Source organism: Pholcus phalangioides, unplaced genomic scaffold, assembly GCF_987345545.1.
Source record: "Pholcus phalangioides strain wild (caught in Gottingen) unplaced genomic scaffold, Ppha-v1.0 ptg000011l_1, whole genome shotgun sequence".
NCBI lineage: Eukaryota > Metazoa > Arthropoda > Arachnida > Araneae > Pholcidae > Pholcus > Pholcus phalangioides.
The window spans coordinates 60,143,726-60,157,060 of NW_028301604.1; the positions used below are offsets into that span (position 1 = coordinate 60,143,726).

Here is a 13,335-nt window from a genome sequence, read left to right on the forward strand (position 1 = left end):
CCCTCAGGTATGTGAAACTTATACGGCCGCACAGGGCCTCGCACTTGAAGGAGTCCCGTAAAGGTGGCAGTATAAAAAAAAGTTAAAACATTTTTAATTTTAATTTTTTTAATGTTTCAACTACAGAAATGTTAAGGATTATTCCAAATAATACAACAAATAAAAGAGAATTATTCATAACTCGAAGGAGTTCCACAGATCATTTTCTCTTCAGGCTCTGCGTCTGGTAATGGTGACCCTGAAATTGCTAATTCTGAGAGTCCACTAACATTTTATTTTGGGCTTGAAATCAATTTAATGGATCAGTTATTAGAAATTATAATTAATTATAACAGTAGACGGGTTAAGTGCAACCAATTTTTCAGCTAGTTTTTTTGAACCTTAGTTTTTAGTTATATTTACTTCCTTCCTCAAATTATAAGTGAATTTTTTTAACTGCCTGTTTTAGTTATTTTTAGTGCCATTTTGCATGCTTATTTCGACCATTTTAGTGCCTTAAACTTCCTGGCTGTAGTTATTAAAATAAAAAATAACTTTTTATACGGACATCCAGTGCTCACAAACCATATTAAAAAGTTGTGGCTCTGTCTCTATTGAGGCTAAAAAAAATTCCACGTTTCTAAGTGCAATATTGTCTGAGATATTTAAAATCAAAAATGAAGAAAAAGTTTGAGGTACAGCATAAAAACGAGTGTAAAACGCGTTTTACCCTTATTTATGCTGTTTTTGAGGTCCGTATCTGCGGTCCACACGTTATTTCGATACTTTTTTCTAATTAGAAATATGCCTGTAGGATCAACGGTTCGCCAGTAAAATGCGGTGTGATATATTAGCTATGCACCCTGAATGCTACATTGGAAGGTCGTACAGACTTCGTTTGGTAGAAGCGCGGATGTTGGTGGGAAAAAATGAATTTTAGCATTTTTTTATTTAGAAAAAAAGAAAGTTCTACTATACTGTCGTTTGACCTAACGCAGACCTAAGCATCTTTTTTTTTTTAATTTCACATGGGAAATACGAACTGTGTTTCATTTCTAGGGAAAACAATCTGTGTGAAGCGTAGTTAATATTACGACAGACGTAAACAGAACGTGAGCTCTTAAAAAACAACCCACGCTGTTCACCTGAAAGAATTGGGAATGTGTGACTTCCTCCTTTTAAATAATACCAGTTTCTCACAGCAACGTCATAAAACCTATTTCAGTAAATGAGACAAAAAAAAATTCTTACTTTGTGTTGTTCTAAATTTTATTTCTCAAGTAGTTCCAACTTGTTTTCAAAAAAAAACAAAAAACCCTCGAGAGAAAAAAATCATTCATTTTTATGATAGTTTTACAACTGGTGAAAGCTTTTGTTATGTAGACTACTGTGTTGCACAATAAAAATATCAAGCACTCGTTCCAATCAACATGTATTAAGTTGAATTAATTTGTTTTACTATCTGAGTGAACTTATAAACGTTTATCAAATTCTTGCTTGATATTCACTAAATATGGAAATTTTTCATTTTTATATCTCGTCATTTCTCCTCGATAGAAGTCTATGTTTATGTAATTGTATTGTGTCAATGAATTTTTTCAGATAGATAAAACCTTTTCAACCCGAGTTTTTACCAATTATTCACACATTTTTTACATCTTCGATTTTTTTCTCAGGTTCTACGGCTGTTTTTTTTTTTTCGCGCGTATCATTTTCTAAATCATATAAGCTATGTAACGCATTTCTATCTTTCATTTTAACTTCAACTTATGGTGGAATTAATAAATTATTTACTTTTTATAGTAGATACAACTCAACAACCTGAAAATATACTTAGTTTAAATATTCGTTATTATTATACAATGATATAAGAAACCTAAACAAGCATTTTTCATCATAGAATGTGCGGTCGAATGGCAATAGCAAAGACGGTAGAGGGTGTTTTCAGAAAGTGCTCAACAGCACTTCACCAAAAACAAATATCATACTCTTATTTTTCCGACAGATTTGCTGTAATATGCGCTATCAGCCATTTGAGAATGCATCTGCACCTTCGGATTGGATTGGAGTTTGTTTTTTATTGGTGCAAGGACCATAAAGGGCATGCCAAACAGTGATCAAGCGGTATGACTTGTGGTAGAATTTACGTTACCCAGAGTGCACCATTACAAGGCCTACCATATTACAATACCCTGCAGCCTCGAATGGTTGATTGCACTTACTGCAGCAAATTCATCAGAAAAATATGATATTTGCTATTGGTGAAGTGCTGTTGTGCATTCTTGAAAAAACCCCTCCACCGTCTTTGCTATTGGGATTCGACCGCACATCCTGTGACCAAAAATGCTTCTTTAGAAGTCTTATGTCACCTATAAAAGTTTGTCTCATGAATTTAGAATCACCCTGTATATAATATTAATATACTGTACTGTCATCATAGAACGTTATTCTGTTCTCATCGGTAGCTGTTGGATGGAAACTGGTCGGCCTAATCAAGTCAAACACAACGTGTGCATGTGTGTTTTTTTAAACACAAGAAATTTTTCGTTAATCATCTATCCGTGGAACAAAGAAATTAGCATTGCCAACATCAACACAAAGAAAGCGTATTTTGATGTAATGATAGAGATATGTTCAGGGACATCTCTTATTCTGAAGCGTTTAGAATCATTGTGAAGATTTTGATGAGCAAGAATAAGCGGAAGAACCAGTTATGAGAATTATATTTTTATTTATTGGAGCGTGTGTCCATTGCATTCAATGTCACGTGATGTTTACTGTTGATGTTGGTTGGATAGTTTGAAACTCGCTCTCGTTAATAATGGTTAATTTGAGAAGCCGTATGCGGAAAATGATTTGGCTGCTTCCTCGAACGTAAGATAGGATAGCAGTCTTGTATTCTGTGTGAACTTTTTAACTTGTGCCGGTCAAAGTCATAACGAATAAGAATAATCCTTTCACCTCTGAGTGTTTTCAAGGTTGCTTACCTCAACTTTTATTATTGTTATTATTATTTTTTTCTTTTCTTCGTTTCAAAAAATAAAACAATGATTAATGGAGCATCGTCACGTTTCGTTTTTTGAATGATCACGTATGAACAAGTTTTGCTGCGCATTCGGAAATAATTAGTTTCTTGAAACTGTGTACGTGCCGGCAGAAGTCAACAAACAAACCGCGTGTACACACACAAAAGCTCCGCATGGAACTTTCAAAATCTCTTTTGTTTAGTTAAAACCTGCTGTTATAACAGATTAGCTGCGTTTCGTCTTAACCATTCAATAAACATCAAATATATATGTGGTTCATAAAGGTGGGAAAGAATACTTTTCGCACGCTGTATTGTGCCAAAGTGTATCGGATAACACGGGAGTTTGTGAAGCTATATAGAATATTTAAAAAATGTAGGTTAGACAAATATACAATTCAGAATACAAATAATAAAATCATCACTGTTGTCAAAAGCTGCGAAAAGACTTAATCGACCGTGGATAAACAAAATAACAGCAGTGTTAGGTACTTATATTTTGTTTGTGGTGTTTTTAATGTTGGTAATAGACCTGAATTTTCTTGAAGTTTCTGGGACACGGAAGACCTCATCTTAGTCTACAACTTTATTTGATTGTTTTGTCAAGGAGAAATGTATGACCTTCATCCAACGACCTTCAACCGCAAAAACAATTATAGTCTTGCAGAAGTCTTCTTTACTTTTAAATGGTGCAATTGTTGTGAACCTTCAAACCTTGAGTGGCAGACAAATGTCTATATTATGATATAATAGGCATAAAAAGCATTTGGTAGAGCATTTTCTAGTACGTAGTCTATGCGAGTTCAAACTAAACCACAGAACTTACTTATATCTTGATGGTATGACTTTTTTGGAATTTGTGATAAAAGCATATAATCAGGGATTAATATCTCAAAAATACACATGGGTTTCAATCTAGAATGAGTATATTTTTACTTATCAAAAAATATATACATCATTGTATTTGGAATGAATTATCTATTACTGTCGTACACACGTTTTCAATATTGAGTTCGACTTAAAAGTTTGGAACATGCATGATAGATTCGATAAAAACTTGAACATGACTTTGTTAAAGAAAAAAATAATTATGTTTTTAAAATTATATAGAAAGTATAATGAAAGTGACTGACGCATGAAGAGAGCTAACTCATATGGGAGCACTAATTAATAATTTTTCGCAAGCGTTTAGCTACCAAAATTGATCCTTGATGAATACACAAATTATAAAACATAAAATGACACTATCCTTTATGTTGAAGATTCAGAAATAACAAGTTTAAAAGAAAAAGTTGAAGAGGACCTATTTAAGATAAATATATGGCTAAATAATAGCAAATTAAACCTGAATACTCGAAAAAAAACCATTTGCTTAAAAACTAAAACTATCAACCATGAAACTGATATACTGTATACACATAAAGATACACAATCACTGCTTGTGCCAATTGAGCTTGCAATGCAATTGTCAAGAAATTGAAAGAGTTTATGACTATAACTATTCAGGAATTATAATACAGGATGATCTTAAATGGAATCTGCAGTGTGAAAAAATAGTTGAAAAAAATTCGGAGCTATGCAGCAATCCTCTATAAACTCAAACACACGATTGATAAAAACTTTCTAAAGAACATCTCTTACGCATGGATTTATCCAATAATAATATATGGAATTTGTGCCTGGGGTGGGGCATATGATACAAATATATAAAGGATTAAATAGTACTTACAATAAAATTAGATCATTGTAATAACAAGTACTAACTCTAACAATAATATAACAGAATGTCACACACTAAACAAAACGCAAATCTATATATATAGAATTATAAAATTCGTAACAGTAAATAATGTAAGGCTAACCATGAAAAGCATCTACTCGATATAGGAATATTTATCAAGTGCCAGGAGTCAATAAAACATTATTTAAAAAGAGTTTCTGTTACATTGCCCCTAAAATACTAAATGTTTTTCATACAATGAACCGTACGAATATGAGCTCAAATTTCAATATTTACTCATTTGCAAAAGATATAAACTATGAAGAAATCATGCAATAAATACAGATAATTGATAACAGTAACAAAATGCTTAACAAATGATGGATAACAGTAAGAGAATGCAATATCGATTACACAAATAAGATGTAAAGTGGAGGTACACATAACTTGATATTAAATAATTCTTTGTGGTACTTTACATTAAAATAAAAAAGATGAAAGATTATTTTAAAAATAACATAAAATGAAAAATGAATGACGGTTGCAATGTGCCAACAGACAATAGATTATTTTTGTAGACCTACTGGAAGGACACCTTAATCCCTTGGGGTCACAGAGTGAATGTTACTAATCTATGAATTTATATGTGTTTTTTGTTTGTTTTTGTTTTTTTGTATCAGATTGTACTTACAGTGTTATTTTCAAATAAAAAAAAATTATAATTCACATACGTTAATCTATCGCATAATACTCGAAACTCTACGATAGCAGATAAAAATGATTAAAACGGTTTAATTTTGAAAAATTGAAAATTCATATACAAATTGTTATTTGTGTAATTTTCCACTTCAGGATGAATTTTATCTCGAATGTTTCGAAATTTTTGATTGTAAATCAAATGTGTTCATATTTTCCAGAGGCAGTTTATGATTCATTATAAAATGATTACATATCATAATGCAGTTTATGTTTATCGGGAAAAATATTAATTTTATTAGAAGGAAAATGTGTTTAATATAGTCATTTGTTGCAAATTACTTTGGAAGAGCATTCAAGGCAACATAACAACTACACAGTAATTTGTCTTTGTAATCCTTCATTTCTTCTTTTAAATCGTTGAAAAATAATAATTTGAGCAACATAATTCTAAAAGAAATCCACAAAATTAGTTTTTCATCTTATGAAATTTTTGTTCATAGGTTTTTTTCTAATTTTACTGTTCCAATATTTGTTGAACTGCACATCAAGAAAACTTTTGACATACTTAACATTTATGTTTTAGCACTGTAGTATTTCATGAGACTAAAAGGTTGGGATCTTTTTTCTATACAATTTTTATAAAACTTTCATTCGTTCGGTAAGGTAAGACATTTATTACTTCTTGGTATTATCTATTTATTATTTATTACAAATTTATTTATTTATTATCTCGTGGTAGTATTTATTACTTTGATATTAGCTGACGTTATTATAATTATTTAATTATTATGCATTGGCATTCATTACTTTAATTACCATCAGAGCAGTGAGCATAATGCTCATTGCAATCGAATCTTTCTTACAAGAACAAATCACTTAATTGATATCGTTCATATTGATTATTCAATACGAATATGCAGATTAGTACTGCATTAATGAAACATACAATGAAAATATCTAAGTGAAGGTCTTTATAACTCATTCGCAAATGACGTGAGATTGTCTGTATAAAAATCTGAATGTCATGTGAGGATATGGCAACAAAACAAACAGTCTATCAACTCTGCACCACTTCCCACATTTTCTTATTCTTTTACTCAGGCATTTATTTGCATATTTCATCAAGCAGCTGGTTCCAAAGAGCAGTAGCTATGAGTGAATGCAAATATGGTGTAACCTGTCTTCGGTTTTTTTCCACCAAGGCTAACCACCCCTTCAGTTGAAACAAAAGTGAAGGCGCACCTCATGAAGCTTCTCTTTACTCCACCCAACGTCTGGAGCAATTGAGGTCGCTAATGTTTTCATTTTTATTTTTATTTCGTTTTTTTCCTTCATCTTCAACCATGCAATTACTCAAATAACTAGAAACACCTGAATTCCTGAGCATTTGCTTTGTCATTTTGGAATTTGTTTGAAATCACCTATTTTATGAAACAACGGAAACGAATATAATGAATAATCTCAAAGAATAGATACCTTTTGAAACAATGGAAGCAAATAGAGATAAAACGTTTACCAGAAGTATAATGAAAATCCTACCCACTCTTTTAATTCATCTCAACCGGAATGAACTGATATACGGAAAGCATGCAGCCCTATTCAAATAAGACATTAAAAAAATAATTTGAAGCAGCGGCACAAAATTTTTAAAACGAATATAAAAAAGAATTATCATTAAATATTAGGAAATCGTATGTGGTGAAACATGGACTGTAAATAAAATACTCAAATTATTGGATTCAGATTTGGTTCTGCCCACTACAGATCAACAGCCTGTTTAGTCGATTTTGTATTTAAAGAGACTATTACAAACTCCAGATGTGGGACAGTTGAGAATGAGAGCAAAGTTGTCTCTCTCTATTCCACGGTCAACGAGGGTGTTTTAGAAATTCATTTCTTTGCCCGGCAAAGAATCTACAAAGGTCATTAGTAGCATTGGGGTCTGGACAGAAGGAGCAACTTCCTTCCTATTCGAAAAATAAGGAACACAGATGTGGGACAAACATTGTTTATGGATCTAGAAGGAGGCAGCACATCATTCTAATAGCCGCGATTGGTATCCGAAGTAATTTTGAGTAATATAGATGGCTCAAAATTGATATAATTATTGTTTTTTGTGGAGTATAATACCCGATTTTAATCATCGGAAATGGAGGTATCTATTGAGCGTTCGGGTAATGATACACTTAAAATATAGAAGGTGAGGTCTGAACTACGTTATCCAAATCATATACACCTGGATAACCAGACTCTTACTCATTTATGTAACCTTGAAAATTGCTATTATAATTTCATATTTGTATTATGTTATTTTAATTTGAGAGAGAAAGGTTATTCTTTTTTTTAGTTTTTTCTAATACTCCATCCCCGTTTCTAAAACTGATTTGCTAAGCTTAAAAACAATGTTAATAACAGTGTGCCATCTCTTGTAGGATACAATTTATTACACAATAAAGATTCATTGATTGATTGATTGTATACTAGGAACCATGAAATAAAATTTCAAAAGTGTTTTATTTTTAATTTTTTTCACCAAAACTCCATCATTATGCACGCATTTCTATTTTTGGTTTAATTACGCCAAAGGAATTGGTGCAATTTCAATGAAATCGTTTCAAAAAATCGAATGTTGAATTGTTGATGATTACACAAATCATATGAATATTCAAAGTTTTGCTTTTGCTTAAGCTATCTGCTGTGAAAGTATGCATAAAAATTGCTATCTAAAAGTGTAGAACTTGATTGATTTTATGAAAAAATTATTGAGTTCGTAGAAAAATTCATAGTACTCATGATTGAATTCATTTCTAACTTCTCTTTTGTAATGGAATGAGTACGCTATAAAATAGGTACAATGAGCTCCCAATGAAATACAAATTGCACATATTCCGCGAAAATGTATTAAGAGAAAGAATTCTTTGGAACAATCGCCAGAACTATCGATCTTTTTTTACTCCCTCTTCATCGACCCTTCGGTCTTTTTCATTGTGTTTTTATAACTTCCTTGCTGAAAATATTTCCTTCTTTTTATAAGAAAAAGCGGAGAAACGATGTTATTAACTGATTCTAAAAGTAAAGCAAAATTTATTTATATTTTATTTGCATTGTAACAAATCAAATGTCGTATTTTACAATATTGGAATTCCATTCGGGAAACATTGAATGTGTTTTCCAAATAACTATTTCTTTTTCCTTTTTTTTAATCTTTCTATATTAGTTTGAAATCAAGGATTAAATGAAAGATCTTTGTATTTATATATCATTCTAAATATCATTCATTCTGATTTTTTAAGTCTTGCTTTTAAATCGAATATAACAGAACAATCACGAATATCTTTAAATTTATAGAATCCTGGGGGTGTACCAGCTTTCAATGCGTATTTCGAGATAAATTTGTTATAATGACGGGTTTCTCTCGGATTATTCTTTATAAGCATTAGAAGCTGGTACACCCCCATGAGCTTTATGTGGTTTTGAGGTTACCCTGTGATTTCAATCATCCAGATCTCTTTACCTCCAACACTGAAAAGCGTTAGCTAATCCGTGTTCTTAATTACTAATGATCGTAGCACTTGTCTGGCTGAGGGTGTTTTCTATAGTTTCTAACACAGCTGGCTTAATTACAAGCTAGCTTACCTTCGTGATGAGTCGCTACAACGATGCGCTCATTTCATATGGTAATGCAATGATTTTTTTTTAAAACGGACGCAATATCTTTCAAATACAAGGTAATAAAAAACGTCTCTAGGCCACATTTTACTGGCGAACCATTAATCCTAGAGAGGCATACTTCCAATTAGAAAAGTATTTAAATAACATGTAGACCTCAAGTCGGATATAGACCTCAAGCAATATTCACTGAGATATTTGAATTCGAAAATTGGAAAACAATTGAAAAAAAAAAAAAAAAAAAAAAAAAAACAGCGAAAAAAGCATTGTCCTTTAGTTTATGTAGTTCTTTTCCCAACTTTTCTCCGATTTTTTAATTCAAATACCTCAGGGAATATTGCACTTAGAAATATAGAATTTCTTTTGTTGGCCTCAAGAGACTCAAGAGAGACATGGCAACATCTTTCTAACTGAGTTTGAGGACAGGGTGTACGTATATAAGTTATTTTTTTTATTTTAATAACTATACAACCCCTTACAATATGAATGACATTGAGTTTTGCACGTTATTTAGATAATTTTCTAATTGGAATTGTGCCTCTAGGATCAACGGTTCGCCAGTAAAATGTGGCCTAGGGACTTTCCTTATATACTCTCTCTCTCTCTCTCTCTCTATTTGCAACGTGAAAACCACGTATATATCTATTCACATGAGTAAGTGATCGAAATTTTTCTTTACGAAGATAGGCTCTACAACAACCTATGAACCCATGAAGATATCATAAATATAGCATTTCATTTATTCAATGCTTGTAACTTTCTTTCCTGGATCTATTCTTACGTTTTGCTCTAATCATCATAGAATATGATACAATTGTATTAAGAAAATGGATAAAAACGATATCATAAAAAGTTCAGGAACCCTCATCCCAATAATTAAATCAAGATATGGAAACCACAATAAACTAATAACTAATAATTAATTTACAGTCGAAACATAGAAGGAAATAAAAAACATTAAGTTATTGCATACCACTAATATATTCAATGAATTTATGAACCCAAAAAAATTAGGCGTTTGTCTTAGAGCAGAATTTCATAAACGAAAAATAACTTGAATATTTTAATTCTGGTAATAATGTAGGAAAAATTCGAAATACGTTTACTGCATAATTCAAGATTTCTGTAGACTTTCATTGCGTCTGACATAAAGAAATGATTTATATCGCTTCTATTACTTTGTTATGTGTAGCAATCACAATATCTCAAATCATTGAATCAGAAATTTAAGCATCGACAACTATAACTATTCAAAATTCATATACACAGGTCTTATCTTCAATTATTTTTTTCTATTATTTTTGCTAGAATCTGAATTTTTCACGAAAAATTTTGTCCATAACAGTAAATTTTATACTCGTATGATTTGGTCAGAGTAATTAATAAAATAATTTTTAAAAAAATAATATTTTCTAAATTGCACTCGAAAAAAAATTTTGCGAATCGTTTTTCGTTTTAATTAAACAGCATTTTCCATAACAAAAATCTAAGTAATAAATTGACTATCCTTGAATTTTTACGAATGAAGTGGTAGCCTGTAGAGGGAAGTTTGAAAGACTGTATTTAGAAATAAACTACTTACGTTCATCGTGAGAAATTGAAAAAGAAAAAGCATTAATATTTGATTTATGAATGCTGTCAGTTAAATATTGTCAAATCAATACAACGTTCTGAATAAAGTAAAAAATCAAAACATGTCCCTACAAAATATTTTAAATTATTAATATTAGTTACCGTTAAAAAAGATATAGAAATATGAGAAGATATTACTTACCCTTCTCATTTCACCAGCATAGAAAATCGGCTTTTGAACCAAATAGTCGATTAAACTCTTTGATTTCATATCTTTATCCTTGGCTAATACGATCGTCAAAATAACCATAAGACCGAAACAACAAATACTTATGCGGTCTATCATTGTTTATATTGAAAAAGCAAAGAAAAGGGAAAAAACGAAAACGAAACAGAACCAAAGTAGGTTTGTTTTTTGTTTTTTTTTTGCCTTATGCAAATATGAAAAAACCTGGCGCGTTCAGAGCAGGTTGTTGCTCGAAGTCAAGCAGCTGAAGAATGAATGAATGAGCAGCCTTACAATTGCGTCTCGAGTTTTCCGGGAATAAAAATCGAAGACTCCTGTATCCAGAACATGAGCGCAAGTGGGAACCAAGGCGAACAACCACGTTAATAGATGAGAAAAAAAAAAAAAGAAGTGAAAAAGAAACAAAAAGATTCGAGCCTCTAGGCCAAGTCGTTGGATTGGCTGCTGAACCACTTTAATTCGAACACGTAATTGCGAGCTGAGCGAAAAAGAAAACCGAGTTGCATGGAAATGACAAACGCGCGGAAGCCACGTCAGGGCAATGTAGGGCGAGTGATGCGTAGTATGTTTACACGCGCATGCACCGGCATTGTAAATATCTGTGACCACTGTGTACCTTACGATCAACTAAATAAGAAACCACAACTATTCTAGGATGTGACATAATGTCTGTCGACGGTTATATTGTTTGAAATAGATGCGATTCCGGGGAAAATTGCTAAGAATCTTATGCCGAAGCACGCCTTGTTGGTTATTCAAGTGACGTAAGAGAAATAATAGCGACCGATATTGCTATAAAAAAGAGTCGTTGTATAACTGAACTTAGAAAACTCAAAAAAAAATAAACGAAATAAAAAAAGCCTCATTTTAAAGTACATTTTAATTTTCGTTTCACAATTGAAATTATTCTTCTTATTTGGCTAGTTGATGAAATCATTGAACTCTTATCTGATTTATCATTTTATTAAGTAGAAATTATAATTATAGAATATTTTGAAATCTATTATACTATACTTTTTCGGTAGTATGAAATTTCGGAGTTTTCGAATCTAGATTATTTAAAGGTGAGAGAACTTCTAATAGGGCTGGGAATAGAATAAATTTTTTAACTGGTTAATCAAAAAATGTTAATCAATTAATCAATCGACTGATTAATTGAATTTTAATCGAATATATATTTTCAAGTGAAATAAATTACTTCATAACTTATCAGGGGACTTTTTTTTATTAATTGATGAACAAAAAAATGTTTTTTTTTCATTTCACTCACCTAATTCGCTAGAAGTAAATTAATTTTGGAATAGATTAAGCAATTAAGGCTACACGCTTGAAGTAGTGCTGAACATTTTTGTCAATTTTTGTTGGAATTTCTTCACTACGATTTTGTCGTCATTTTAGGTTAGTCACTGATTTAGAAACTATTTTTCGTCGTCACATACTGCTACTTTTTCTCTAGAAATTCTTCCAAAATAGTATTCGTATAGAGGAGACAACAAATTTTGGTCTTGTCTTTTAAGGCTGGGCGCACACCGGGTTAAACACGACTAGACAAGACAGCATTAGACAAGCTTAGTTAGTAATTATTGTTCACGTTGATTTGTATGGCGCAAAGCACACCGGTTAGTCAAAAAAAAATTGAAACGTTGCATCATACAAATCAATGCGAACAAAAATGACCAAGTTGTCTAAAGTTGTCTTGTTTAGTCGTGTCTAATCGGTGTGCGCCCAGCGTAAAACTACCATCAAACCCAATTTAAAACTGAATTCAACAGTTTTCGTTGAATCGACTTGTATTTTTTTCATGTTGAAAAATTTGATCCAAGTATTGGTTCAAATATACTTTTTCATATTCATTTATGTATTTATTTTTATTTATTTACAATAACCCAGAAAGCATGAAATGCATTTACTTTGGAAGAGTTATACTATTAATAAAAAATATATAATAATTATAATAATAAATAATAAAAATAATCATAAATAATAGTCAGAAGGGAAAGCCCTTCGCATATGGAGCCAGGTCGAAATCTTCGATAGCAGAAGCGAATCTTGCGTAGGAGACGTATGCAAGTTCTGATGGCAGACTGTTCCATATTCTAGCCACACGGTATCTGTACCCATGGAAAAAGCAATCTCTTCTGGTCGTTGGTATTCTTATTTGGAAGTGATGCCCCCGTAGGTTGGCTCGTTCATGATCTCGAAAAAAGGTTTTCCTGATGGTAGATAAATCATTTGGTGGACTAGTTTGTAGCACATCTTCAGATCTGTAGCGATTCTACGCCATTCGATAGAGTGCAAACCTAGAAATTCAAAAGTTGTTAAATATGGTCACTTATTTAAAATGTTGTACGTAGAAAAGACATCTAATCAGTTTCGTCAAAGAAATCAAACTAAATTATAAACTTTTAATAAAAATTTCAATTG

General features: G+C 31.5%; 1 protein-coding gene across 1 annotated transcript in view; it reads right to left on the reverse strand.

The window, feature by feature from the left end:
- The window catches only part of LOC149080644 (uncharacterized), a 30,167-nt gene extending 18,863 nt beyond the window's left edge, over nucleotides 1-11,304 (reverse strand). The window contains exon 1 of the mRNA XM_089239812.1: nucleotides 10,867-11,304. Within this exon, the coding sequence (XP_089095938.1) occupies nucleotides 10,867-11,010 (144 nt within the window). The 5' untranslated portion in view covers nucleotides 11,011-11,304. The remainder of the gene's footprint in view (nucleotides 1-10,866) is intronic.
- Nucleotides 11,305-13,335: the final 2,031 nt, after the last annotated feature.